Source organism: Netta rufina (assembly GCF_964035555.1).
Source record: "Netta rufina genome assembly, chromosome: 16".
NCBI lineage: Eukaryota > Metazoa > Chordata > Aves > Anseriformes > Anatidae > Netta > Netta rufina.
Window position 1 is genome coordinate 13210298 of NC_140140.1, and position 26093 is coordinate 13236390.

Genomic DNA, 26093 nt, shown 5'->3' on the forward strand with positions numbered 1-26093 from the left:
AGTCCTGAGCCCGAGCATTTCGCTGGGCTCTCCAGGCACCGTTAACCTGCTCCGAGGCCACAGAGGGTGACGGAAAGGCCTGGACACTGAGGCCTGTGGGTGACGCGCTGTACCCTAAAACTAAACAGAATTTACCACATAAAACAAGGTAAATCTGAATTCTGTAGGATAGTTTGGATTCTATAGGCAAACCTTGACATAAAATATGAATTAACACCAGAATGCGCACAGCCCTGAGAACACCCCGTGACAGAGCGCCCACAAAAAGGTTTCTAAGGGACCACAAAATCTTCTATCTTCCCCGCCCATCAATCAGAAGGTATCTTTATGCTACTTAAGTTATGGTGATTTGACCTCTCCCCACAGACACGATACCAGCGCAGCCACCCCACAGAGCACACTCGCCCACACCCCGTACAACCCCTCCGTGCTTGTTGTGCAGTGACCACGTCCCCGTTCCCCCATAAACTCGCCGGGTGCCCCCCTTAGCGCCGCGGGGGCTCACGGTACCCATCCTCATCTGCATATCCCCGCCCCCCACCCCGCCCCATTGGCCAGCACCCACCCCCGCGGCCGTGCAGCCCTCGCGACGGCGGAGCTCTCCGCCTCATTAGCATTAACCCCGCCCCCTGGCGGGAGGGCGAAGGAAGCGATTGGTCCGTCCGCGCGGCGGCGGGGCGAGGCCTCGCTTTGTGATTGGCGGAGGGGCACGTCGCTCCGCCGGCGCGAGGGCCGCACTTCCGCCTGGGTGTCAGCGGGGCGGGGCGGGGGGGCTGCGGCGGCGGCGGGGCCAGGTAATGGCGGGGCCGGGACGGGGCTGAGGGGACTGAGAGGGGGCTCTGGGGGTTGGGGGGGGGCTCGCCCTGACAGCACGGCCCCAGCGGCATCCCGGGGCTACGTGGGGCCGGGTCGGGGCCTCAGCAGGACGGGGGCAGAGCCTGAGGGGGACGGGGATGGGATGGGGACAGGGAGAGGGACAGGGGCAGGGAGCAGGCCAGGGACGGGAATGGGGACAGGCACAGGGACCGGGGTAGGGACAGGGATGGGAATGGGGTCAGGGATGGGGACAGAGGGATGGGGACAGGGACAGGGCACAGGATAGGGACAGGGTGAGAGTGGGGCCAAGGACAGGGATGGGAATGGGGAGAGGGAAAGGAATGGGGACAGGAATGGGATGGGAACGGGGACAAGGATAAGGGCCAGGACAGGGGACAGGGACCAAGACCACAGCAGGGCCCAGGACAAGGACAGGGCTCAGGCCTTTCAGCGTGCAGCACGGGCTGCGAGGCACTGGAGCTCCGCGAGCCCTGCCATGGCAGATTGTTGCTTATCTTTCCTTCTTCTCCCCTTCTGCTGGCTGCTTTTGGAGCCGGGTGGCTGTGGGAAGCAGTCTGAGCCCCGGCCCCTGAGGTGAATGCGCTGAGCCCAGCTTCAGCGCAACGTGGGAGCCTCGAGGGGCCCCTGAGGCCCCGGCTGAAGGCTGGAGCTGTGGGAGCTTGCAGGAGTCTGGTTGTCGCTCTGCAGTCACCTCCTCGATGTTTCTCTTACAGAGCTCCTCAAAGGGAGACGAGCAAGATGGGAAAAACAGCAGGAAAAAAGGCTTTTGTTTAAATAACATGCCACCAGAACTTCTGCATGGTTACACAGGTACAAGTTACGTTGCCACTTACTTAATTTGGATATTAATGATGCTTGTGCTATCTGTTTAGACTCAGGGCTCCTTTCAGAAGCGCTCATCACTCTGCAGCACTCGCAGGCCAGAATTTCGGATATGTGCTGAAATTCACTGTCTGTTTTCTGGCTGCTCTAGTCCAGCTTTTCCCTTCAGAAGTATTTGGCCAAAGCACGCTCAGTGCAGGCAGGTAGTAGTTTTGTTCACTGTGAATTTTCTTGATTAAAATACACGGCCTTCACTTAAACTTTCAAAAAGGGACAGGGATCTGCAGCCTGGGTTAGCGTTAGTGCACTACTCATCTCATAACATTTCCTTTTTGCAAACATACGCATGCGAGAAGAATTAAATTTGTTTAATTCCAGCTTAGCCTTCCAGAGTTCGGTAACCCCACATTCTTCTTGTTACTGGGGGCAACCACATCTGTATCGTCTTACAGACTTCATGCCAGCGTGCTCTGGGACTTCTAAAACCTCAGGGCGATTTCTGGAAGCAGTGACTTGGGTAACTTCCAAGCGTAAAGCCGTGGGATGGAAGTAGGAGAACTGGCTAAACTAGCACAGAGGCAAGAAATTCCGAGCAGAGACTTATCCCTGAGTAATCCCCTGGGTTTTCAGTTTCTGTAAACATAGCTTTTCTTTAAAATACTTGTCAAGTCATACAGATTTCTGACCACATGATAGAGCTGAGGGCAGTCTGGGTTAAGATCAGCAGTGATTCTTGGCGTTGCTTTCCTGAACCGACAGCAGCACCTCGTAATGAACTTGTCTCGGAGTTTCCTTTGAGCTCTCCCTGACGTGACATCTGCTGTCCAGGAATAAATAGGCTGCTTCTTCCAAAATGAGCTCTTCAGCCACGCCAATGTAACGCTGTAAACAGGAGACAAAAGTTCAAGAGAGAAAATGATTCAATAACGAACCCTGCCTGGAAGTAGTTGAAGGCTGGACAGGTTAAAGGCTTCCCTTGATGTGATCCTGAAAAAGGAAAATAGAGCGTGGTGCAGGGAGCTGTTTGTTTGCTAACATCCGTGCAAATGGAGCTGGTTTGGGAACTGTGGTCCTGGGGGGTCCTTTTAAGGGTTGGGTGGTTTCTTTAAATCAGTTTTAAAACTGGGGCTGCTTTCTGTGGGGCGCTCTTGCTCCAGCTGCCGGGTCGTCCGGTTGGAGCTGTTAATTCTTCCAGCCTTTCTTCTTGTGAATCCGACTGTGTGAATGTCACACATGCTGACCTAGAACAACGGCGAAAAGCTCAGCTCTCTGCGAGGTTAGTGCTGGCTGGAAAACATCCCAGGCAGGCTTTTTTCGCTTTGATAAGGCTGCGTTTTTACATAGCTATTTGTAGTGCCAGCCAGATGATTTTTTTTGTTTGAACGCAGGATTCGCTTGCAAGTCCGCTGATTGTTTTTCGGCAGATAATTCATTACCTCTGGCATCTGAAGTAACTCGGTCTGGAGCAGTGCAATGTTGCATCATGCTGCTCGATGGCTAGGACCTCATTTACCAGCTGGCTTTTTTTGTAGTCGTTTGCTGAGCGTCAGTGCTGTCACCTGAGCCACAAAGATACCCGAAAAGAAACATCTGTCCTTGACACCGTTGTGCTTACTGGTCGGTCTGTTTTCTGTGAAATACCTGAAATGGTTTCTCTCAGTGTTCTTGAAAGCAATGCACAACATCAGGCCTGCAGAGAGAATGTGTTAAATACGGAGTGCTCACCTCAAATGTTTTCGCTGAGTTTGAATGTACAGCTGGTCACAGGGGCATCGTCACCAGGCGGAATAAATCGGGAAGTGGCAGCCCTGAGAAAGTTGGTCACTTTTTATCTCCTACTTAGGAAGATGCAGGGCTTTGATAGGCTTCCTGTGGCAAAAAAAAAAAGGAAGGTTATATATTGTATTGATTTGTTTACGTGGTTTTTGTTTTTAAGAGGCCACTATGGAATTTGGAATTAAAAAAGACTGGATCTCAGACCTCTAATTCTTAACAGCTTACTGTGAGGAGAGCAGATGATGATGTAATTATTTACTTTGTAGGCTCAGAGCCTCGTTGCGTGAAAGCAGCAAGCAATTAGGATGTGTCAAACGTGGCTGATCATTGCTTTCAGTTATGCTCCTCAAAAACGTGTTGTAGATTCAGTGCACAAAGATAATGGCTTAATTTTCAGGATCAATGGGGTACAAGAATAGACCCAGCTTCCTTAAATTTGCTTTTTTTTATACGGTTGGAAATTCATTTCCTTGTCTAGACGGAGCCTTAGGTTATTTTGGTGTGCGTTGTTATGCACGTAATCAATTCAGACAGATTTCAGCGTTACAACTGCCCTCCCTTCAGGAAATGCAGCAGGATGGGCAGTGTTTTCCTCCCGTGATCGTTTATAATCTGTCGGGAGCGGGCACAAGAGGTGAATTGTTCCTGCAGCTGCAGGAATACGTCTGGGTGGGCCTTTTAATCTTGGCCCTCTTGCCTTGATAGTCCCAAACTGTTGGATTTGTAATGTCCTTGCTTAGCTTAGTGGAATCCTTGAGCTGTGGGAGTCCTGTTCGGGTTCAGTTCCTTTGCTCTGGTGTTCAGATGTGGATGGGGTGAGGTTGGGGCTGTAGGGATGGGGTGAACCTTTGAGGAGGAGTTTCCACGCTCATGGCACAGTCCAGAAGTCCGCGTTCATGAACTGGTAACTTGGCTGTATTTTCACTACCGTTGCTTTAACTCTTCTAGGTCAGTTTTTAGGGCTCCCAAAAGAAGCCGGTACCACAGCTCATTGTATTTTGCTTCTCGTCATAGTTCAAAACTAATTATTCTATGAAGGTCTGACGATGGGAGGCATGTGAACCCCACCGTGTCTCTGCGCTTCGTGTCACTCGCCTCAGACCTACCCAGCAAGGGGCACGTAGGTGGCAGAGGCCAGCGCAGGCTTTGTTCCCTACAGTGAGCGAGCAAGTGGAAGCAAGGATCCTTTCAGTAACCCCCAATTAAAAATCTTGCGTGTTGTGAGGCTGCTGAGGAGCCAGCTCACCGAGCGTGGTTGGTTGTGGGACAGCTGAACTCGGGGAAGAAGCTGTGCTCTTCTGCCAGGGCGTGTTCTGTCCAGGCTTTGCAGAACAGCAGAAAAGCTAGTGGACCCTGTGGTTTAGTAATAAAAGAAAAATGCGATCTATATACAAAGATGCAAATAACTTTATACACATGGCCTTATATACGTGGCTTTAAACATGGTGCTGTACAAACTTATTATCAAAGAGGATTAAGGCTACTAAGGAGACAATTAGGTGGATTTTTTATTAAAACTGAGCAACAGAGGTGAATATCCTGGGTTATGAAGTCAAATTTTAGCTTTTTTTTTAAAAAAAAAAAAAAAACAAAACAATCACAACCCTTGAAAGTTATAAAAGTAACGCCTTTACTTTCTAAAACTTGTGAATTTCTGGTATAATCTTAAAACTCTTTAAGAAACGGCCTGCCAGCTTCACAGCAACGTTTCTGTGCGCTGTTTGGATGAGCTGGTGCTGCAGAATTTGCGTGAGGAGCTGTTGGTAGGCATTAAAATACAGCTGCTTACATTGTGGGGCTTTGCACTCGGTTAGTCAGCTGTGCGGTCCTGCTTTATTTACAGTATGATCACTATCCGAATTGTTCACAGGCTCCTGAACATGATTTGTGAGTAGAGAAGTAGCCCAGTGCCTCGCAGAGAAGAAATGCAAGACTGTGCCTGCTTGGAGAGAATGGGTCTGCGGAGACAAAGCTTAAAAAGCACCCTTGAGTAGGAAAACCTATAAACTGAACTGGAACGGGCTTTTCTTTTCTCTGGTGATCTTAAATGCCGTAACTGCCTTCGTATCCTTACATTCCAAGGATCGCTTTACAGGGGTGGTCACAATATTATGAGAAATACTGAAGCACACTTAATTTTACCTTCCAAGTAAGTTTTCCTTCAAAGATAAATAGTTCATAAATGGTTGATTGTATGTCTATTGACAAAGATAGATACACCAGAAGAGCCTCTGTGCTTGGAGTTACTGATTGCTTCCTTCCTTGTCCTTCTTTCAAGTAAGATGATAAATCCTTCAGGAGCCCAGTAACTAGTTTTTCAAGGCAGTTTTCAATTACTTTTTTTTTTTTTTCTTTTAAACAGCATGGCTAAAAATGAGCTGGTGTGTCAGTCACCATCCAGTCTGGCATTATGCACCATGGGTAGGGAAGGCGGGTAAAAGAGAATTTTAGGATATTTTAGCATCGTGAACAATGACCTGGTTTCCAAGAGGAGACTACAGACTCCAAAGAACGCTGCACCCAAGTGTCTCAAATATTAATGCAGTGTTGAAAGTCAGAGCATTTACAAAAAAATCAGTGTTTTGCATCAGAAAATACTGATCTGCTGGAATTGTGTTTCCTTGGTCTGTCTGTTTTGTTAGGTTTGGGGCCAGTTCTGCAGTTCTGGTTTTGGCTGGAGTGGAGCTGGGGATAGCTGTCGGTTCCTAACGCAGCGGCTCACCCTTCTGCTAGGGTCTGCTCTGTCCGGTTTCATCTTTACAAGTGTTTGTGCTCAATAAATAATGCTGCTGACAGCAGGGCTGTGCTGGGTGTGTGTGCAGGTACTGGTGCTGGTTCTGATGCAGAACGAAGCCAATTTTGCAGCCTTCCCTCAGCTGCAGAGCAGAGCACCGGCGTTTCAGTTGGCTCTGATCCTTGTGAACTATTACCAAAAATCTATAGCCCTGAGAGAACAAAACGCGATTCTCTCTGCCGTAAACCTGCTTGGCACGTGCCTCCAACGCTGAATTTTGGGATGTTCGCTTTGCTGCTACAGGAGCAGGCCCGGGTAAGCTGCCGGCTGTGGTTGTGCAGGGGGTCAGCAGGCAGACAGCTCGCCCCCACGCAGCCGCCCACCCCCCAGCGTAATAAGCAACAGGGGAAAAAGCAGAAATAAAATAAAACAAAGCCAGGTGGTGCAAAACCACCTGCAGCAGGGAGAGCTGCAGCCTTCAAAGACCTGGAGGAGTGGCAGGGGGCCAGGCCTGCGGCCGATCTCTTCCTGAGCCCTCCGTGCTCTCCGTTTGCCAGGTTTGAGAAGTTGTCTCCTCTTGCTGGAAGCGCTGGGTGAGCTGCATCGTGCCGAGATATCTTGGTGGGAGATGCTTTTATATTCGAACTTTGGAGTAAGAAACAATTCCGACTTGGTAAATAAAATCCTCTTCTGGATTCTGCCATCTGCGGAGCTGTTCGCTGGGTGAAGAGATTTCAAGTGCATAATTACAGCAGGCATCTAAATTGCCAATTAAAATGACTTCTTGGCAAATTTTTATAGATGTTTTAGATCCACTGTTGTCGGTAACCTAATTTCGTGAGTCAATTAAGATTCATCCTTGCTGAAGCTTTCATTCAGAGATGAAACACTGCAGTCTGATGCTTTCAGGAGATACAGAAGAAGCAAAACCACATTAATATTTATCTTCTAGTTCAAGCTGTTTATTTCTGTCCCTTGAAGTACTACAGCTATGCTTCATTTCAGCTGGCAACTTGAGAAAAGGTGGGGTTGGCTCTTATTCACCAGTCGTGTTTTAGGGCTGCTGTCTGGTGGTTTCTGTGTTTTTGTTTCAAGTGTGGATGTGAAGGCTGGATGTATTTGATCTTCCCCTGGCTCTTCTGGAGGTTGTTTCTGGACAGAAGCTGTATCCTGGATGCAGGATATCAGACTAATGGAAATGTTATTTTTTATTAACGTACGCTGTCGGCTGGATTAAGCAGGCCACGGAGTTATTTTTCCTTTGTACCGAGCTAATTTTGAATTCTGACCAAGCTGTTTCCACTGAACTGAGCCTGTGCCCTTTTGACCCATTAAAGAAAAGCAAAAATCTGAAAACTGAGTGTCCTTTCAGAGCTCGTGGGATTTGCCCCTGCTCTGCCTCCCTGCTGGCAATATCTGTGCAGCATTTTCTCCATATGAGACTGGAGAGAAAATTCTCTTTTTTTTGTGTGATGAAAACCTTGCTTGATTTTCCTTTTTTTTTGTGTGTGTTTTATAACTTTTTTCTTGCTTGCAAGTATTTTCCTTTCAAGTTAACCAACTCAACTTGTTTTAAAATTTGCTCTGGAAGTGCACATCCAGCAGAACCTTGCCAGGCATGTGAAAAACGTAATGAATGTGCTGGTTCATTAATTCTTTGGTGGCACGTTAATTCCAGCGGACTGAACTTCTAACACCCTACCTGCTAATTCTGGCGAGCGCCTGGTTATGTGTATAAGTGCTTGCTGTTCCCGTGTGTGCTTTTACTCCAGTGCTCCTCCATCTGACGAATAGATGCTGTTTCTGTAGTCGCTGGCTGTACGATGAACGTGTCCGTGTGCTTTATTTATTTCTCACAGGGCAGAACGTGCACTTTAAGAGCGAAAACCCAGGCCTCGTGAAGGTGGCAGGACGGTGTCAGTACAGCATTTGCTTCCCAGGATGGCAGCGTGGTGTAGAACTTCAGCTTCAGGTCTGGAGGACTGAAACAGAGCAGGTGTAGTTGTCAGCTGGACCTCAAAGCAGCTCCTGCTGAGCTGCATTCCAGGGCAACAAGCTGCTCCAGCTGTGAAAGCTCCCCTTCCTGCAGCGTGGAAATGCTGCTTCGAGGAGGAGTGACAGCTTTTGGTTAACCAGCTAGGTCTTTGTTGGTGATTAGCGTAGAAGAACAAGTTAGTATGGAGTAACTCGTTATGTTAGATCAGCTAAAGCATGGTAATTGCATGTTTGGCTCTTAGGGGTTTATTTTTGGACAAGGCTTGGTGTTGTTTCTTTTTAAATTGATGTACGAGTGGTCAGGATCCAGAACCTTAGCAAGACAGACATAAAATTTTCTGTTTGGTTTTATTTTTTTTTTTCTCTTTTCTTTCTTTTTTCTGTTGAAGAATGGAATTTGAGAAGGAGCAAGCATACTTAGTGACAAACTTCAGGAATTACCAAACCTGGCTAGGTAACAGGCATAGTAAACTTCAACTTGTAGCACTCGGTAGTGCTGTAAGCAAATGCAACGATGCTCTAGACAGCCTTTGCAGGTAATATTTGCAGCCTCAGCCAGCTCCTGGCGTTGGAGCATGCAGCTGCTGAGAGCATCCCCACACCTTTGCTTCCAGGGAATGGACCAGTCTCAGAAACAAGTGTCTGCGTCTGCTCTCCTACCGGCACTTGGATGTGTGTCACTGAGTGTCCTGAGCACACGAGGTGCTTTCTAAGGTGACTTGCAAAGTCTTGTGCCTTGCTGTCCTGGTTTTTATAGTAAATACACGTGAGAGTTCTCGCCTGGAGAGAAGCACGCTTTCCCCAAGAGCAGCCCTCTGGGGTGTGCTGTGCTGCCTGCTGTGACCGTTGGTGTGCCATGTGTGTCTGGGGACAGCCGTCGGTTCCAGTTCTCCTGCTGGATGTGCTTCTGGAAAGCAGCAAGTGGTGTGAGGAATCCCCTCCTCTCTGTGGGGGTTGCAAGGTGTGGGACAGGCTGCTGCGGGGATCAGCTCCCGTTTCTGCAGGGTTTAATGCAGCTGCGTGCTTCTCCATCTCTGCTGTACCTGCATTCTTATTTCCCTCCCTGAGAGAAAGGCAAAGGGGCTGCTGGGCAGGTTGCTGCCTTTTATGATGCTTTTCCTCAGGAGAGAGCAGGGCCCTGCTCCTGGTCTGCCCAGTCCATCTCTTGGCTCTTAGGACGCGCTCCTTGTGCACCATCCCAGCTGATGAGCATTTTCCACATCTTCTTGCAAGGAGTTTGCACTTGAAGGAGATTTTTTTTTTTTTTTTTTTAACTACCTGTTAAAAACTGGGTGAGTGTTAGCTTTTATTTCGGCCACCCTCTGCATGTGCCTTACCCTGCGTGTGTCCCTCAGGGCTTTCGCACATGCTTATTGCAGGTGGATCCCAAAGGGAGCACTGCCGTGCCCCTGCAGAGCATCCTCACGTCCTTAATGAAAAGGCCTGGCCCTGGTCATGGGGCAAACAGCAATGTGCAAAGCTTCCCTAATAAATTGTGAGAGTTGAAAGGCGTTTAATGAAGATTTACTTGGTTTTGATGACTGGTTTTGCAGCACTGATGACACCTTTGGGTAATGAAGGAGCAAACCAGAGCTCGTGCCCGGGTGCCTGGTAGGCAGCTGTATGGCAGCCCCTTACCTTTCAGGGCTACTTGCCTGGGACCAGCAAGGAATTCTTACTTCAGCACTGGCATTCACGTTTCAGATTGTGTTATCAGAGAGCATCGGGTCTTGTTGAACCTGTTTGTGGATGGCTTTACAACATCAGTGAGGTGTGAAGCTTGTGTCAGGGGACCCGAAGTGGTAGTCCTTTGATTTGAAGATAGCCAGAAGATGTTCCAAGTTCTGGCCTCCACATGCAATGCGTGGCTTAACTCTTGCTAGGCTGGTTTTGCATATTGCAGTCAGTGCCATGCAAATCAGCAAAATGATCAGGAAAAGCAGCTTCTGCCCAAGCTGCTTGTTCAAGGCTTGCTTGAGTAGATTATGTTAAACTTTGTTGTCTTCTCTTAATTGCTTTGCACCCACTTTATATATAGATTTTGAGTAAAATTGTCTTCTGAATAATCTTAATAACCTTATATAGTGAATTTCTCAGAGCAAAATACAGGCTGCTACAGCCTGCAGGACAGATTCACCAAGCAATTACAAAGTTGTTGCGATGGGCGTTAGGCTTCTTTAATCTGTTTTTGTAGTGTAGCTGTAGTCTCTTCCAGTTTGACCTTCAAAATAGCATCTCTCCTGTAGGGAAATCAATCTATTAGAAAAATAAAAGTAAATGTGGCACTTTATATGCATGCGCACACGACCCGTAATAAATCAAATTAGCATTTACCAACCTGTAGCCTGAAATAGGAGAAAATAGATGAGCTTTGTCATTTATCTTGTGAGCCACGAAGCCTGTGCTGCTTGTGGTCAGGAGTGTGTTGTCATCATTAAATCTCCAATTTCCAGTGCTGCTAAATGCCTTTACTCGCAGCTTTTTCGTGTTATTCGTAAAGTGATTTATGTGCAGCCTGTCTTTAGGCATAAATGTGCCAAGACAGCCAGAGCATAATCCCCAGCCCAAAGCACCGTTCTGGGTGTCGGGGCCTCCTACTCGGGCACAGCCTTTTGGCACTGGCTGTTACACGGAAACCCAGCGAGCTGATTTCCACCTGCCATCAGCAGGCACGTACGGCTGGGCTGCCTCTCTCTGCATCCTTAATTTCCCATGAGTGAGTGGGAAGGAAGCCCTACGTGGAAAACCGTTTTGTTTTTATGTCCCACACAGTGATCATCGGGAATGCGGAGAAAACACCGGCGTGTGCTTTGTGTTTCATCCGTGCTGCAGGACGAGGAGTGAGCAGAACCTGGTGTCTGTGCTTCAGAAAAGGCTTTCTGGGCTGGGAATCAGTCCTGAGCCCCCGAGGTCTGTCTGACGTGGGAGTTGTGCACCCTTCCTCGAAGGGAAGGGCTCTGTGGCGGCTTTGAGAAGAGCTGTTAGCTACAATTGCTAGCGTGGAAGTGAAATCTTTCCAGAACACGATGGGCACGGGGGAGGAAATACAGATTACAAGCACTGAATCTGAAGCAAACAGGATGTTTTTGTCTTCGGGCATTTCAGCCTGGTGGAAAGTAACTTTTTGCTGTTGCTTTTAGAAAGAGAAAGGGACTTAATCCTAGCTTTTTGGCTCATGAAAGCCAAATGCTGATATCATTGTGTGTTTGGATGCATGCAAATTCATGGTAATCTCTGCTAAATAAAAGAACCGAATTTAAAAGCAGTGGTAGGAGCGTTAAGTTATTCCTAGTGCAGCTCTGATGCAAAACACGTTGCTTTATCCTTTTCAAAATGCTCCTAATGCTTTAAAAGAATTTGTGGCTATTATTTAAAGTGACATCCACGAATATTTTGGTTTTTAGGGAGTAGATCGCTGCTTGTATGCAACTCCCAGGGATATGGCAAAGTTTTGTGCTCAGTAACAGTCCTTGTAGGGTGAGTTGTGAGGTCTGTATCACAAGGAGAACGTGGCATCACTCCTTCTTCTCGTTCTCAAGTCTTTCACTGCACTTTTCTTGCGTTTGGAGATGGGAAAGCGTGGAGGAAATCAGGGAATTTGTGTGCTGTGTGTTGTGCTGGGCCAGCTTTCTGGCGCTGCTGGCTGCTGTTGTGCTGGCAGGCTGCGGTATTTGTGGGCAGTTGAAAGCAGTAGCTTCCTAGGATTCCCTTTTCTCCCCCCATTCCCAGCTGAAAGGTTTATGTAGCTGCATCCTCGAGGACAGATTTCCCACAAAGACACGATAGAGATGGAGACCTGGAAGAGAGACTTGCAGGCACCTTGCTGGCGTGGCTGGAAAGCTGGGAGAAACTGCTGGAGGCTTTGCTGTGAGCAAGCTGTGCTTACAGTCAGCACAGCCTGCTGCTGGGCGAGGTGAGGGAGCAGCAGGGCTGCTGGCCTCCACTCTTTTTAGGTAGGGAGTTGTGGATGCACATTTCATTAAGAGAAGTAGGCATTTAAAGACTATAATTAATTCTGCTGCTGTTCTGAGCAGGAGCATGGCATCCTGATCAGTTCACCCAGAGATCTGGGCCAGCTGCTGCTTTTGCACCAGGTATTAGTTCAGTTCTCCCTTTCTCTGTTTCTGTCAGCAGCCTGAAAGCCCTGGATCTTCTCGAAGTGAAGCTGCTGCTGCGTTGCCTCTGCAGGCAGAGCACTTGCTGGCAGCCCTGGCTGGAAGTCTGCACCCATCTCTGTCTGTGTGTGCATCTTTTGAGCTGTTGCATCCTTCCCGAGAAAGAATGAGGCAGTTTGACAAAACCAAATCAGAAACCTGTTGCTGGTGGGCAAGGAAGTTGAAGAAGGTTTAAAGGGCTGTGGCTGGAGCCCAGGGAAAAGGGAAGGAAACTTCTTCAGCTGAGAACAATTGCAACAGCGTGGTAGCAACAGTCAAGAGAGGCAGGTGCAGGAGGTTTCCTCCTCGTGGAGATGAGGATTTGTAAAGGGGGGAAATTGCTGAAGATTGTGTGGGAGCTCAGATAGTAACTATGGTGCAGAGATTGATGTAAAATCCTACGGTGCTGGGCAAAATAGGTGGTTCCTAAGGAGAAACTGAGATACCTGGCATCGGGAGACGTAATGCTCTAAGGCAAATGCCGCGTTCGTTAACTTAGCTGAGGTCTGAAATAGGCTGCTCCTGCTCCTGAACAGAGAGCTGGGAGGACTCTCTGTGTGTGAGGCACTCAAACAGCTTTTGTTCTGGGCAGCGAGGTGAAAAGCCTTGAAGTACAGGGGGAATCGTGTAATTTGGTCTCTCGCAGAGAGGAGGAATTGGCTTGAAACATGGCAAGCTCTTCTGCTAGGAGCAGAGTGCACTTCTGGCTTTGTTCCTCTTAATTGGGATGGAGTTGTGCAAGTTATAATTACGCTGGAAAAGCTACTCTCACAAAAGCAGTGGGATCGTCAAGGGTCATAAAAAATTGTGACTGACGTATTGAGGTTGTTTTGGAGGAGATCCCGGCAGCAAGCTGTGCTGCTCCTCACCGTGTGCTTGGCTCGTCCTTGGTACCTGCTGAGCACTGGGGAGAGTGGAAACTCAGCTTGTTGATGAGTCTGCTTTGCCTAAAAGTGGGTGAAGTAAAACTGCCTGCGTTACACCACCGCCAGCCATCTGGAATAGATCTAATTCGGTCTGTCCGTAAAGTAGAGCTGGAATGCTTCACCAAGCTGTAAGTTATTTGCAGCCTGCTTGGCTTCGCTGAGCAAAAGTTGGTGTTTCTTTACGCTCTCCATCTCGAGGGAAAAACCTCTTGTGGTTCCTTTGAGAGATCACAGCAGCAGCCCGACAAAACTTCTGCACTTGTGGTTAGATAACAGTTGTGTAATGTGCATGAGGCCCTGTGTTTTTATGCAACACTGAGATTTGGGCATGTAAAGGTCTTTTTCTTGTTCCCATCTTTTTTGTTAAGGATGCGGTAAGGTTTATCCTCTTGTTGAAGAGGAGAATTTTTGTTTGGCCAGCTGTCCTTTTCTTCCTTTTGTTCTCCTCTTCAACCTGGACTTGCCTGAACTGTGACTTGCAATAAATAAGGTGTATTTTCCAATAAAGTATAAAATCTATTTATATAGAGAGAACAAGCGTGGCGTAGCACATCTGTTCTTGTGGTAGGTAGCGATCATCTTCAGAATGACTTTGGTGTCAGAAGTGACTCTTTAGCACGAATGCAAGAATCCAGGCGTGTGCACTTCCTTTTGTTGTGGAAGAAATAGGAAAATGAGTATTTTTCAAGTGTGTGTGTGCTTGTGAGTACAAAAAGCGTGGACATTGCTAATTCTTTGTTCCTGTCTTGTCAAATAGATCATCTAAAGCAGCTGGATATTTGCAAAAGAAGACTTCAACAGCGTACAGATACTTCATCTCTCAATCAGATTCAACAATGCATTAGAGGAAGCTGGCCTGGCTGTACAGAGATTTCACACTGAAGGATGAATAGTGAAGAAGAGTTCTATGATGCCGTTACGGGTGAGTGATTGGCACACTACCAAAAAAAAAAAAAGGTGTGGGGGGAAGGCATGAGCTGCACTACGTGTGTGGTGAGGTGTTAGTAGTGTGTTACCATTACAGGTTAAAATAAAAATGTTTCTGGTGAAACTTGTAGCAACCTCTTCTGAAAAGAAGAGAGGAAGAATTATAATTGAGGTTCAGGCTCAGACTTGGAAATGATGTATTTTTTTTTTCCTTAAAGCTCAATGCTGGCTATTATTTTATCATTGCAACAGTCCTTCAGTGCCAGAGTCTTGCTTTCATTTTCAGTAAAATGCAGGTAATTTTATAGCAGCTTGAGAAGTAATGCTTTTAAGACCCTTTGAAAGGTGAAACATCTTCTGTAGATTATTTTTACAGTTGTGTAATTTATTTATTTATTTTAATAGAAAACTTATTCCCAAGAATTGAAGTAGAAATGTGTTTTTACATTTCTACAAATTGCTGTGAAAGTGGCTTTCAAGATAGGGAGCCCAAAGTCTTTGCAATCCAGTGTTGCTACTACCAAAGCAAACGGTGCTCACCTCACACTGAAGCAGTGTACCAAATAGTACTTTTCTTTGAACTAATAAGAATAAATGGTTATTCGTAAGAGCTTTACATGTTTTTAGCTGTGAAACAAAATGCTTAAAGTATTCTAATAAAAAAAAGCCCTCTCAAAGATCCTGAACAATATAACTTTCCCACTTGTCTCCTTAGAAATCCTGTAATAGCGGTGAAATGAGAAATGCTGGCAGCGGTGAGTGTAGAGCCCTTAATGTAAAGGCCAGGGAATGAACAGAGAATAATGGGAAGGCTGAAGGAATGGAAGTAGCATGTAGATGCAAGTGGGTAAGGTGGACTTTGGTTGGGTGAGGGCCTGGGCAACCTGATCTAGTGGGTGGCATCTCTGCCAGTGGTAGGGGGTTGGAGCTGGGTGAGCTGTAAGGCCCCTTCCAACCTGAGCCGTTCGATGATGCTGTGACTTAGACATGGTTGAAGAGGCCTATGAGGAATAAATGGTGGGAGCTGGGTCACCAGTGTGACCGACAGCAGGCTGTACGGGACTTGTCACAGTTATGTCAGGGGGAAGAGAAGGATATTTGGATTGTGTTCATACTATCTAGGAGTGATAGGGGCTAGAACTCCAACTTGCTCTGTAAAATCTGTAAAGTGTGCTGTAAAAATCTTAAAAATACTATGGATTGTTCCAGTGCATCTTTGGTGATCTTATAATTCCAGGATTTCAGGACCACAGCCATGAATGAACTAGAAATTACTTAATTTGAAAAGCTGAACAGAAATGTGCATCTAAGCTTGGGTTCTGTGGCTTGCTGTTTTGATGTTGGTGCGTTCCTTTGCCTCTTGCTGCAGAAACACACAGCCCTCGGTGTTTGAGCAGTTGAATTTTCTCTTTTTTTCATCTTTCCCCTCTTTCCTCAACCCCAACAGGCTGATTTGCCCTACAAGTGCTGAAGGAGGCAATGACTTCTGAGCTGCTGTACGTGAGATGTTCTTGTGCCTTGCAGTCTCTGCTGGCTCTGCTCACGAGTGAGACGTAACAAGTCAGTTCTGAGAGCGCTCCTTGTCCTGTCCTCAGCTTGTTCTTCTACTAGGTGACATGTGATGGGAGGAGAGAAGCTTCAAAGCAAAAGAAAATCAGATGTCTTGATGTGCTCTCAGCACAGCCCTCTTCTGACGGAGGGTGTTGGTTTGCAGCAGCTGCTCCAGGAACTAAACGAGGTTGAACTTTTTCCCTGGTCTGTGTTGCCCCGGAGCATGCCCCACAGGTATTTGGTTTACCAGGAGTGCTCAGTTTGGAGAAGCTTGTTGCAGATTCTTCCTTCCTCGATACTGTCTTTAAAGACAGGTGTTCAATCTCTTCCTCCAGCTAGATGCTTTAGAAATTACTGACAGTTTGATGGATTACTTGCATGAACATAATGAAATCCAGACCTACGTGTTTGTAGCTGTGTCTTGTCCAAGTCATACAGAAGTGTGATGCTAAGAGCAGCTCTGACTGTGTCTTTCTGCATTTGTGTTCCCAGCTGCTGGCGCCTGTAGCAACTCTTTACTCCTCTTAATTCTGTGGACTGTGTCTTTCAGGCAGCGCTGTGTTGGATTCTTTAGACTCCAATGGGTCCTGATTGTGCCTGCCTATTCTTTTAGTTTTTGGATGGTCTGGACACAGTAGCTGTAGACCTAGTTCAGCCAGGAGATCAAGTTCATAACTGAGGTCCTTTCTGAGTCAAGGTAAGCTTGGGTTCCACAGTGAGAACCTCAGGATTTGGGGTTGCAAATTCTGATTTAAAAAAAAATAAAATGAAATGCCATTGGCAGACTCCTCGGTCTGTTCCTTCCAGGAACATTCTCCATAATTTAAGTCAGATCAGTAGATGGGCAGAAGCCAGTCCTAGATGTGTACTTGTTTTCCTCTAAGTCTGTGGCTGGGACGTGGCTACCAGGAACAAGAACATTCTCCAGCTGTGCCTCACCTCCATGTGGAGATGAAAACAGTGTGTACCTCGTGCTCTTCTCCACTTCCTCCCCCAGAATCCTGGGCCCTGCATTCCCCAGGGGGAGCTGCAATGTGTTCCCACAGGTTCCCTGCTTTTAGTGATTGGGATACTGTGGTTTCTGCCCTATAAATAGCAAACCAGGCTTACGAGGGCAGCGGAGCTCCATCAGAAGTTGTGCTTTAGAATTCTGCAGCAATCTGAGCAGCAACCCTTGTAGTGTGTTCTCTAAAACGTGAATTGGCTCCTTGAGGAAGCCACAACTCTTCTAGTTATAAAATAACTTCTAGTTATTCCTTGATGATAACCACTTCTAGCATGTAAACCTCTCCTAAGGAGACACCTGGTTTCTGTTGTGATGGATTTCATCTCGTAGGCTGGGAAGCTTCCTGCTTCTGACACCGTCCCCATCACAGCCAGAAGTCACGCTCATGGGATGGATTTCCGTGCTGCGTGGCTGGGACTCACCCTCCTGGTGGCTGGGTGATGAGCACACTCACAAACGTCCAGGACAGGCCGTGTTGTACAGGTGGTGAGTCAGGTTCGTGACTGATGGAGAGAGTTTCCGTAGTGAAGTTTCCTCGCATTCAGAGGTGATTGTCATTGCCGATTAGCTGGACACGTGGCATCCTACTGCAGCAATGAGTACTTGCCGTGGGAATCTTGAAAATGTTACCTGCAAGGTCAGTTAGTTCTTGGCAGCACGGCGTCTGCTTTTTCTCAGGTTCGGGAGGCAGCCTGCTGTGAGACTGGAGCAGGCAAACCGCCTGGAGGAGTCCAGTTCCTGGAGGAATGCAGATTCTTCGAAGTCTTCTGCGAGACAGGGAGCACGCAGCTTTGATCGCTTGCCTCTGGCTTATGTCACTTCGGGATTGATAATCTCATTACAAACTTGTTACGGACTGTGTGCCATCAGCTTCTGCCGGGTCGGACCTGTATCTTTCATTAATTCTGCCAGATCTCTCTCTGCCAAGGTGTTTTGTGGAAGGATTGCAATAGAACAGCAAAATGTTTGGCTAACAATTTCATTTCATTCTTTTAAATGACCTGCAGTTCCAGGGAAATCTGTTGTGTGCCTGTGAGGTTCATCTGGCCCGGAGCATCTGTGAGCGTGTTGCCCTTCTGCTTCCTACTGCTTGGCTCCTGTTCGCTGTAAACTCTCTCTTGGGGAGCAAGAAGTGAGGTCCCTGCTGCCAAACGTATATATTTTCACGATGTTTGGATTGAATCAGCAGATTCTGCCAGTTTTTAAGTACTGAGAGCCTTGTGGAAGCCCAGCCTGCCTCCTGTTGGAAGCAGCGTGACACGGCTGCGGGTGGCAAAGGCTTGGGTTGAAAACCAAAACCCAACCCGGGCAACTTCTGGCAGTGGAAAAGTTACCTCTCCTTTTACTTGCTAAATACACTTCCAGCATATTTCTCCCTACTCTTTATACCCTTTTCAGGTCTGAGGGCTCCCAGGACGATGCTGTTTTGATTCTCATTCTGTCTTGAGTGACAGCGCTTAATTAGTATGTGAGGAAGCTGCTGGGCATGCGGGGCAGTCGTGTGGCTGCCGGTGACTCAGTGCTGTGCCTGCGCTCCCTCCCAGGTGGATGTGTAACGTAGGCTCAGGGGACCTGTTTCATTTGCAGGATGGGGAAGAAGAAGACCACGAAACTTAGAGTTACTGGCAAGTCCTTTTTCTTTAAGCTCTTGAAGTAGATTAATGCTGTCAACCAGCTTAGATATCTGACTTTAAAATTTAAGACTTTTAAAAAGCTTTGTTTGACCCTTTCCGCATGTAAGTTGGGGCTTTTGATTATACTAAGTTTTGAAACTGTATTTCTCTGTGCGATTTCCTCTCCCACTTTTAAATCCCAGCTTTTCTCTTCACTCCTAGTGGCCTTTCACTACAAAAACTAGCCTGTATTAAAGCTAAAGCTCGTTTTTACAAGTTCAGGGCTTTAATAGCAGTTGGAGAAAGACTTTTGGAAGTTACTGAAACTGTACCAAAGCATTTCAGTGAAGTGTTTTATTCCGAATCAGTATAGAGCTTCAGTGAGGAACAGCTTTTAAAACTTTGTGGTTGGGCTTGTAGCAGCTGTTAGTGAAGATTGAAAGCACAGTTAAACACTGGGCTCTCAACTAATTGAAATGCCCATTAAATGTGATGCAGTTCCATATGTTGTGTGCGCTTGATCAGCCTTCTGGCTGAGGGCATGTGTGCCGGAAAGCTCTTGTGTCTTTCCCCCGCTTCATCAGTCAAAGTTATTTCCTTATGGCCTACAGAATTTGCCTTTTCCATCTCCTTGCACCATAACAGGTTCCAAAAAAGCTAATATGTGGTTAGAAATGACATTTTGAAATGATAAATGTTGTTTTGTTGTGGGGTTGGCTGAAGATAGGCATGTTGTTTTATTTTTTAAAGACAGGTGTTTCAGGGTAATCTTCATTTTCATAACCTGAGTATCTATACCCATCATACTTTCCAATTAAGTACTACGACCTTTTAAGGTGGGGTTATTGCTGTATAATTACACGCTTGTGACATCAAAATGTAGGAGAGGGTTTAATACATTACATCACCCTGTATAACTGCTGTTTACCAAATAGGATTTATCAGTGGTACTTCTTTTTCCCAGTTTTGGATGTTGCTGTTTTTATCCCTAAAAGAAAAAGTAGCTTTTTGTTTCTCAGTGTACACAGGGCTGCTTGCTCACACTCCCTGGGTGGGATCACGAAGAAAATCAGAAAGAAAAGCATGGGATCTCATGGGTTGAGATAAAGACAGTTAACTAGGTAAAGCAAAAGCCACGCGTGCAACCAAAGCAGAGTTAACTTGCTGCTTCCCATCAGCAGGCAGATGTTCAGCCACTTCCAGGAAAGCAGGACTCATCATTCACAATGGTTTAGTGGGTTAAAAGCCTGTTTCCAGTAGCTGTCTACCCAAGTGGATGGAATTGGATGTAGGAAACAAAGAAGTTTAGATATCTTATGTTTCTGTTGCTCAAGTAGTCTGGATGTTTGCCGCTGGATTGTGTAATGCGTATTTTTTCCTCTTTATTGATCCTTGGCTGTTAGCAGTGAGTAGGCAAAGTAATTTTTTTTTCGAGTCTTTAAGGAGAACTACATAACTAAACAAAATTATTGCAGTCACGCTGCAGCTCTGAAGAAGAGACAATACAGCTAATCTGATCAGGAGCTGCTGAAGAACTTGTAGGATTCAGCAGTGTGAAAAAATGGTTGAAAATCCTTGATCCTAATGCAATGCTTAGCTCTAAATACTCTTTGGTCACTTAATAAATGTTCTTCACTCTGATGTTTTTTTAAAATAAAATAACCTGGTGTAAGTGTACTTATGCTGCGAGAGTTGTAAAATGTGAGTGGCACTCTGTAGCGTAATAATGTTCCTAAGGAAATTACCACTTTATGGTTTTTCTACAGGCTTTGATTCTGACAATTCTTCGGGAGACTTCTCAGAAGCAAATCATAAAGTCACAGAAATGCTCGATCTAGATCCGCACCAAAGCAATAGGACTGAAAAGCATAACGGAGAGACAGAGATTCAAGAAAATGGAATTAAGAGACACAGGTAAGCACACGGTACTGCCTAATAAACATGAAATGAGTACGTGCTGACTGATGATCTCTTGGGGCATTGCTGTTCTCACTGTTGGAAGAGGTTATTCTCTGGAACTGAACACAGATTTCACCTGTCTGCTTCCTGTGTCAGCTGTGGGTTAATGCTTTGCTTTCTTTGTTAAGTACTTGAGTCCCTGTACATTAAAATATCTTGTTGTTTAAGGGGCTTATGGTGACAGTTCTTTTTTCCAATTACAGGACATCATTACCTGCCCCAATGTTTTCTAGGAGTGATTTTAGTGTGTGGAGCATATTAAAAAAATGCATTGGACTGGTAAGTTAGTCTAGATGAAATATGCTGATGTTAAGTCTCCTAACTTCAACTCATTAACTGTACTGCTTAGAACTTGCCTACAGAGTGAACCTGGTACCTTTTGTGTTCTTCCTGTAAGAAACTGCAACTCTATTGCGTTACTTGCTTTAGCTGTTGGAGCATATGGTTTGGCATTTCTAACGCTGTCCTGAAAGAACTGGACTGAAGTCATTAAGAATGTAGTTCTTGGTGTTCTACACTGATGTCTTGCTGCCACAGATGCTTTTTGGAAGCATTAAGCAATTGCATTCATATCTTCTCTAGGGCTGCCAGTGCAGTACCATGTGAATGCAACAGACAATTTTTTGCCATTTTAGCTTATGTCCTCTAAGAGAGAGAAATGCACTGTCTAAACTCCTTTTGTTAGGATGAGTACACATCTGTTAGAACAATTTGCTTGAACTAAATCGAGTTAGTTTGGAGTTGCTTTTCCTTACTGCCTGTGACAACGTGAGGAAAATGTTTTATTCCTATCTGCTGGCATTCTCCCTTCCCCTAAGTTGTAAGCTGTGACTGAAGTGCTCTGTCATGAGTGCAACTTTCTTAACAACCAAACAGATTTGCTTGGATATGGTGTAAGACCTGGGGAGCTGGAAATCTGCCTGAACTCTGTCTCTGTCTTGTATCCACATGCGAAATGAGAAACGTACTGACGCAAGGAACAGGTGGATTTAATAAAGCCCCTAAAATTTGTTAGAGCGCTTCAAATAGTATTCTTTATATAACTGTTCCTTTGAAAAAGAATTTGTGCTTCCTGCAGTAATCTAAAATAGTTAGATTTTATGCAAATAGGTACGTGAGGTTTTCAAAGGAATGTGGGGTACTTAAATACCTTTAATGAGCTGGTTGACACATCAGTGCTGCTATCTACATAAATTTAAACCTATTCTGTTTTAAGAAGAACACAGAACGGAAGGTAAATTTTTTTCTTGAATTTACTGGGTTAGCTGGATCAATTTTGGAAGGTTTTTTATTCTTTCTGTTTGCTGCTAAGTATCTGCAGTGCTTTTAACCCCTTCCAGCTATAGCAATTAGAGTTATGCTACAGCCTTGCTTAATGTCTTTTGAAGAATGCTACGCCAACATTTGTAGATGTAGAACTCAGTAGCATGGTGTAGTGGTGCACTTGTCAGTCCTGCTTAAAGGTTGGACCAGATGATCTTAGAGGTCTCTTCCAACCCAAATGATTCTATGAGCTAAATTAACCCACAACTTTTCAAAATTCTTCTCAGTTGATAACTTAGTATTGTGTCTAAAAAGCTAACGTATCCTTTTGTTACCTAGGAATTGTCCAAGATTACAATGCCCATTGTGTTCAACGAGCCATTGAGTTTCCTTCAGCGGATAACAGAATATATGGAACATATATACCTCATTAATAAGGCTTGTAGTCATGCAGACCCCTTGGAAAGAATGCAGGTAAGTACCAGCTACCAGCTTCTGTTTGGTTAGAAGTTGCTCTCTCCTAGTCACCTTTCATTTTCTAAAAAACGTCGACTGGAGTGCATTTCTTTTCTCTGGTGCTATCATAAGAACAAGGCCCTAACTTTTTCAGGACTGCTTTAACTGTGGCTCCTGTTATGTCTTTATTTGTTGTGAAAATGAGATCTTGGCTTTAAATCGTTTTAAGTTGATTTGTTCAGTGGCTCCGTGATTTTTAAGTTACTGGATGAAAAATTGTTGTGACAGAGACAAACTTCAGCATTCTTCTTCTCCAGACTGGCTGTTGTTCTGCTGTTCCATTAACTGTTTTTTATTCTATGGTTATGTGTAATCCCTGATTCTGTAGTACTAGCCTCACAACAAGAAACTGAATGAATATTGTGATACCAGGCCTGGGTGTTGCTTACAGCTCTGTTTTACATGAGTGAAATTGAAATGTATTACTTGTATTTTGTTTTTGTGTATGTAGTACATATCCCTACTTACCAGCCTGAAAGAGATTCCAAGGTTCATTTCTATCTGCTAATATTCAAGAAACCTCATCCATGTTGGAAATGATGCATGCCTGACCAAGGTTTTGGCCTTAAGCACTATATAGAGCTTTCTTTTGGTGCGAATAATAAAATACTGCAATATACAACAAATACATTGAAATTACAAGTTTAATATACTGTTCTCATACCAATGTGTTTTTATTTGCTTATAGGCTGTAGCTGCTTTTGCAGTTTCTGCTGTAGCTTCTCAGTGGGAGAGAACTGGCAAACCATTTAACCCACTGTTAGGAGAAACCTATGAATTAACCAGGTAATAATTAAAGTGGGAGCTGAGGCTATTTGTGGGAGCACGCTCTCAAACTAGTTTAGGTGTTTATTCAGGGAAATAAGTAAAAATCTACAAACATATATTTCTGACTAAAGCTAAAATTGTTTTCCCCAAACTAATTCTAAATATTTAAGAAGTTTCATAAAAGCTAATAATTTTGTGTTTATATATTCTTTGAATTATTCAGAAAAAAAGAGTCTAAATTCTTCTGCCAAAGACACCTGACCAAAGACTCTAAACTAATTTAAAGTGTGTTTTGCTGATCAGGTCAGGTAGAGGAGTTAGTCTGGGAGACTTACCGTGTGCTTAAATGGGTGGTATGTACATGGTGAAGAAATCAATTTCCAGTCAGATCTTCTGCTGCTGCCCAAGCAGTTTCAGTGTTTTCAAGAGTTATTTCAGTCAAACTTCTTGTAAAGCCTTTCTGGGTAGAAAGCCACTTAAGCGTTTGAATGGGGATTGTTTCTTTGTATAAAGAAGTATTTAAAGGGGAAAAAGTATTAAGTGTATAATTGCTGTCATTTTATTAAATGTAAAAGTGTCATGGAACTAGAAAAGGGAAACTCTCACCTTCAGAGTAATCTAAAAATCCTTTTAAAAAAAAGTTACTTTTTTATTCTGTAACAATAAAAAAAAAAAAAAAAGAAAAGAAAAGAGGTTGATCTAGGGGTTAATGTTCTTTTTTTTTTTTTTTTTTTTGTGTGTGTGTGTTGCTAGGGAGGATTTAGGATTTAGGTTTATATCTGAGCAAGTCAGCCATCACCCACCTATTAGTGCATTTTATTCTGAAGGCCTCAATAAGGACTTTATTTTTCATGGATCAATCTATCCCAAACTAAAATTCTGGGGAAAGAGTATAGAAGCGGAGCCTCGGGGAACAATTACTTTGGAGCTTCTAAAGTGAGTATAAGAAGTCAATATCTTTTATGCTTATATCCTTAACATTTAACTTGAATAAAAATATAGGTGATATCCTCCTTTTGGCTCTTCATTGATGAATATGTGAAAACCTCTTGCTGAAGAGATGGTAAAAAATTATTTACAGGTTATTTTTCACTCCTTAATTTAAGAACTCTGGTTTTGGAATTGTGCCATGCTTGTGTAGCTGTTTCAATTTGACCCAGTTTTTGCACCGTGAAAATTAACATTTCCTAAAATGGAATGCAATTGAAAGCTAGTTCTGTGAGGGCACTTAAAATTCAATCAGAACTAAAATTCTATTACCAGGCTATTCAAACTCGTTTCACTTTTAAATATTGTTGCTGGTTTTGATTGTTTGCGTGCATGTTTGGTTAAAAAGAACTGCTGCTTCGGATTAGCTGCTTTATGTGATGGTGAATGCAAGGAACTTGTCAGGATTTCTATCATCTATTTAATATTCCCTGTGTACCATCACTTTCCAAGTAAAATCATGAGTACCCTTCCAGGTTACATGCTTGATTGGAGACAAGCCTAGCAGTCTTAAATAAGGCAACTTTGCACAAGCTGTTTTGTGCCCTGGTGGCACAAAGACTCTGGAGCTTTCCAAAATGGGTCACAAGCATGTACTATCACAGAACAAGCATTCTGCAATTGAACACTTAAAGGTGCTTTTCCAAAAGTTTTCCTCAGGCCTGACTTTGAGGTTGTTTTTGAAATATCTTATGAAACTTCTAAACATTTGGTTTCAATAAAGAGGCAACTTGACTGCCGCATCAAGCATCGACTCTTCCTGTAGTTTCTTTTGAAAGCACAGTTTATTTGTCAAGCTGCTGGCATCTAATCTTCCAAAGCTTACAAAAGTACGAGCTTGTCTTGAATATAAATAGTGCTGTAAATAGAGGAAATTTCTTCTGAATGTAGAAGTAGCTATGAATCTCAACGTAGAATGCAGACTTGGCAAGAATATTCGGTGGAGGGAGAGCCTTTATGTAGAAGACTATTAAAATTCTTGCTCTGCCTAATCAAATCACAGTACAGATTTAAACCGGCGTGTAAACAACTAAAGCACTTGTTTTAAATATTTGCACAGGTTAGTAGCAGAAGCTGAGCTCAAATTTTGAGCCTGTTAATGTTTTGATTCATCCTGCTCTGTTGGTTTGAGCGGTCTGAGAATTACTCGGGGCCTAAGCAAAATTGTAGTCATTGTTAAGTACTGTATTTTTGCTAAAAACAACTGTTTTCGGTGTGTTAGAAAACACACCTTCCTCGCTCCTCCAGCACAAACGAACGTTTCAATTTGTCTGCACAGGGCATGAGTGTCTTCTGGTATATTTTATGCTACACAAGATTTTGCTGTCAAGTAGTTCATGAATAAAAATGTACACTAAGGCTGGTGCGATGCAGGTTTTTTTTTTTCCACTTGAAGAGTAGTCATTATTCTAAAGTATGCTTGAAGATAGTTTGCTGTGGAAAATAGTCAGACATCATTGATCTGTTTTTTCTCTGTGCTGAAAACTGACAGGTGGAAATATTTAATATGTGTGTTCTCTCCATGCTTAATGGAAGTAGAAGCACAAGGCATTTGTCACAGAGGACGCTACTTGTTTCTGTGTTTTTGGTACTAAAATAGAGTTTGCAAGCTTTTCTAAGATGGGTTGATTGCTAACCAGGTAACTTTTGTATTTCTTTTATCAGTATTGAAAGAGGCATAAGAATAGGAGGCTTTGATGCTGCCAGGCTAGTGATAAAAGGATTCCTGTTACTTAACATTTTGAATGTTTTTTAAGGGTTTAGGATCTGTTAACTCATCTTTGTAAAGCTTTTTACAAAATGTTACAAAACAAACAAAAAACGACAAAAGTAAGTGGAAAATTCCTCCATTTTTTGGACTCTTCCTCCTCAGTAAATCTTTGGGAGAAGGAAGGAATTGAATAATAAATTTGACATTTAAACATTGTGCTTATGAGACTGAACGTAGTGCAGTTTGTTTAAAATCAACTGATTTTAAACAAAAGTTAATCTCAACCCCCAAACCTGCCTTCGGTGAGGCCCACCTTCAGGCCTCACACACTGATGCAGTGTTTGTGGAAACCATTTCTGCAGTTTTCTGACTCCTATTGTACTCCTTGGGTTCGAAAGCCTTTACCACCCACAGTTTGTATGAAAGATTGCCTGAGTGGTTAGTCTGACCGACCCTCGAGGAGTGCCTTTGTCAGGTCTGATGGTGACTAACCTCTGCTGGAGGACTCAGCCATCCATCTTCAGCAATAAAAGATCCTCTCTAGGTTA

General features: G+C 44.5%; 1 protein-coding gene across 2 annotated transcripts in view; it reads left to right on the plus strand.

The window, feature by feature from the left end:
• Positions 1-750: 750 nt before the first annotated feature.
• OSBPL2 (oxysterol binding protein like 2) overlaps positions 751-26093 on the plus strand; it is a 36209-nt gene continuing 10866 nt past the window's right edge. Inside the window, exons 1-8 of one of the 2 annotated variants that reach the window (XM_084296907.1) lie at positions 751-794; positions 1551-1647; positions 14002-14166; positions 20108-20255; positions 20504-20579; positions 21903-22037; positions 22768-22865; positions 23601-23783. In XM_084296907.1, the coding sequence (XP_084153033.1) occupies positions 14130-14166; positions 20108-20255; positions 20504-20579; positions 21903-22037; positions 22768-22865; positions 23601-23783 (677 nt within the window). In that variant the 5' untranslated portion in view covers positions 751-794; positions 1551-1647; positions 14002-14129. Of the gene's footprint in view, positions 795-1550; positions 1648-5341; positions 5585-14001; positions 14167-20107; positions 20256-20503; positions 20580-21902; positions 22038-22767; positions 22866-23600; positions 23784-26093 lie in introns of those variants that run through there. The other variant, XM_084296908.1, reaches the window with a different exon arrangement.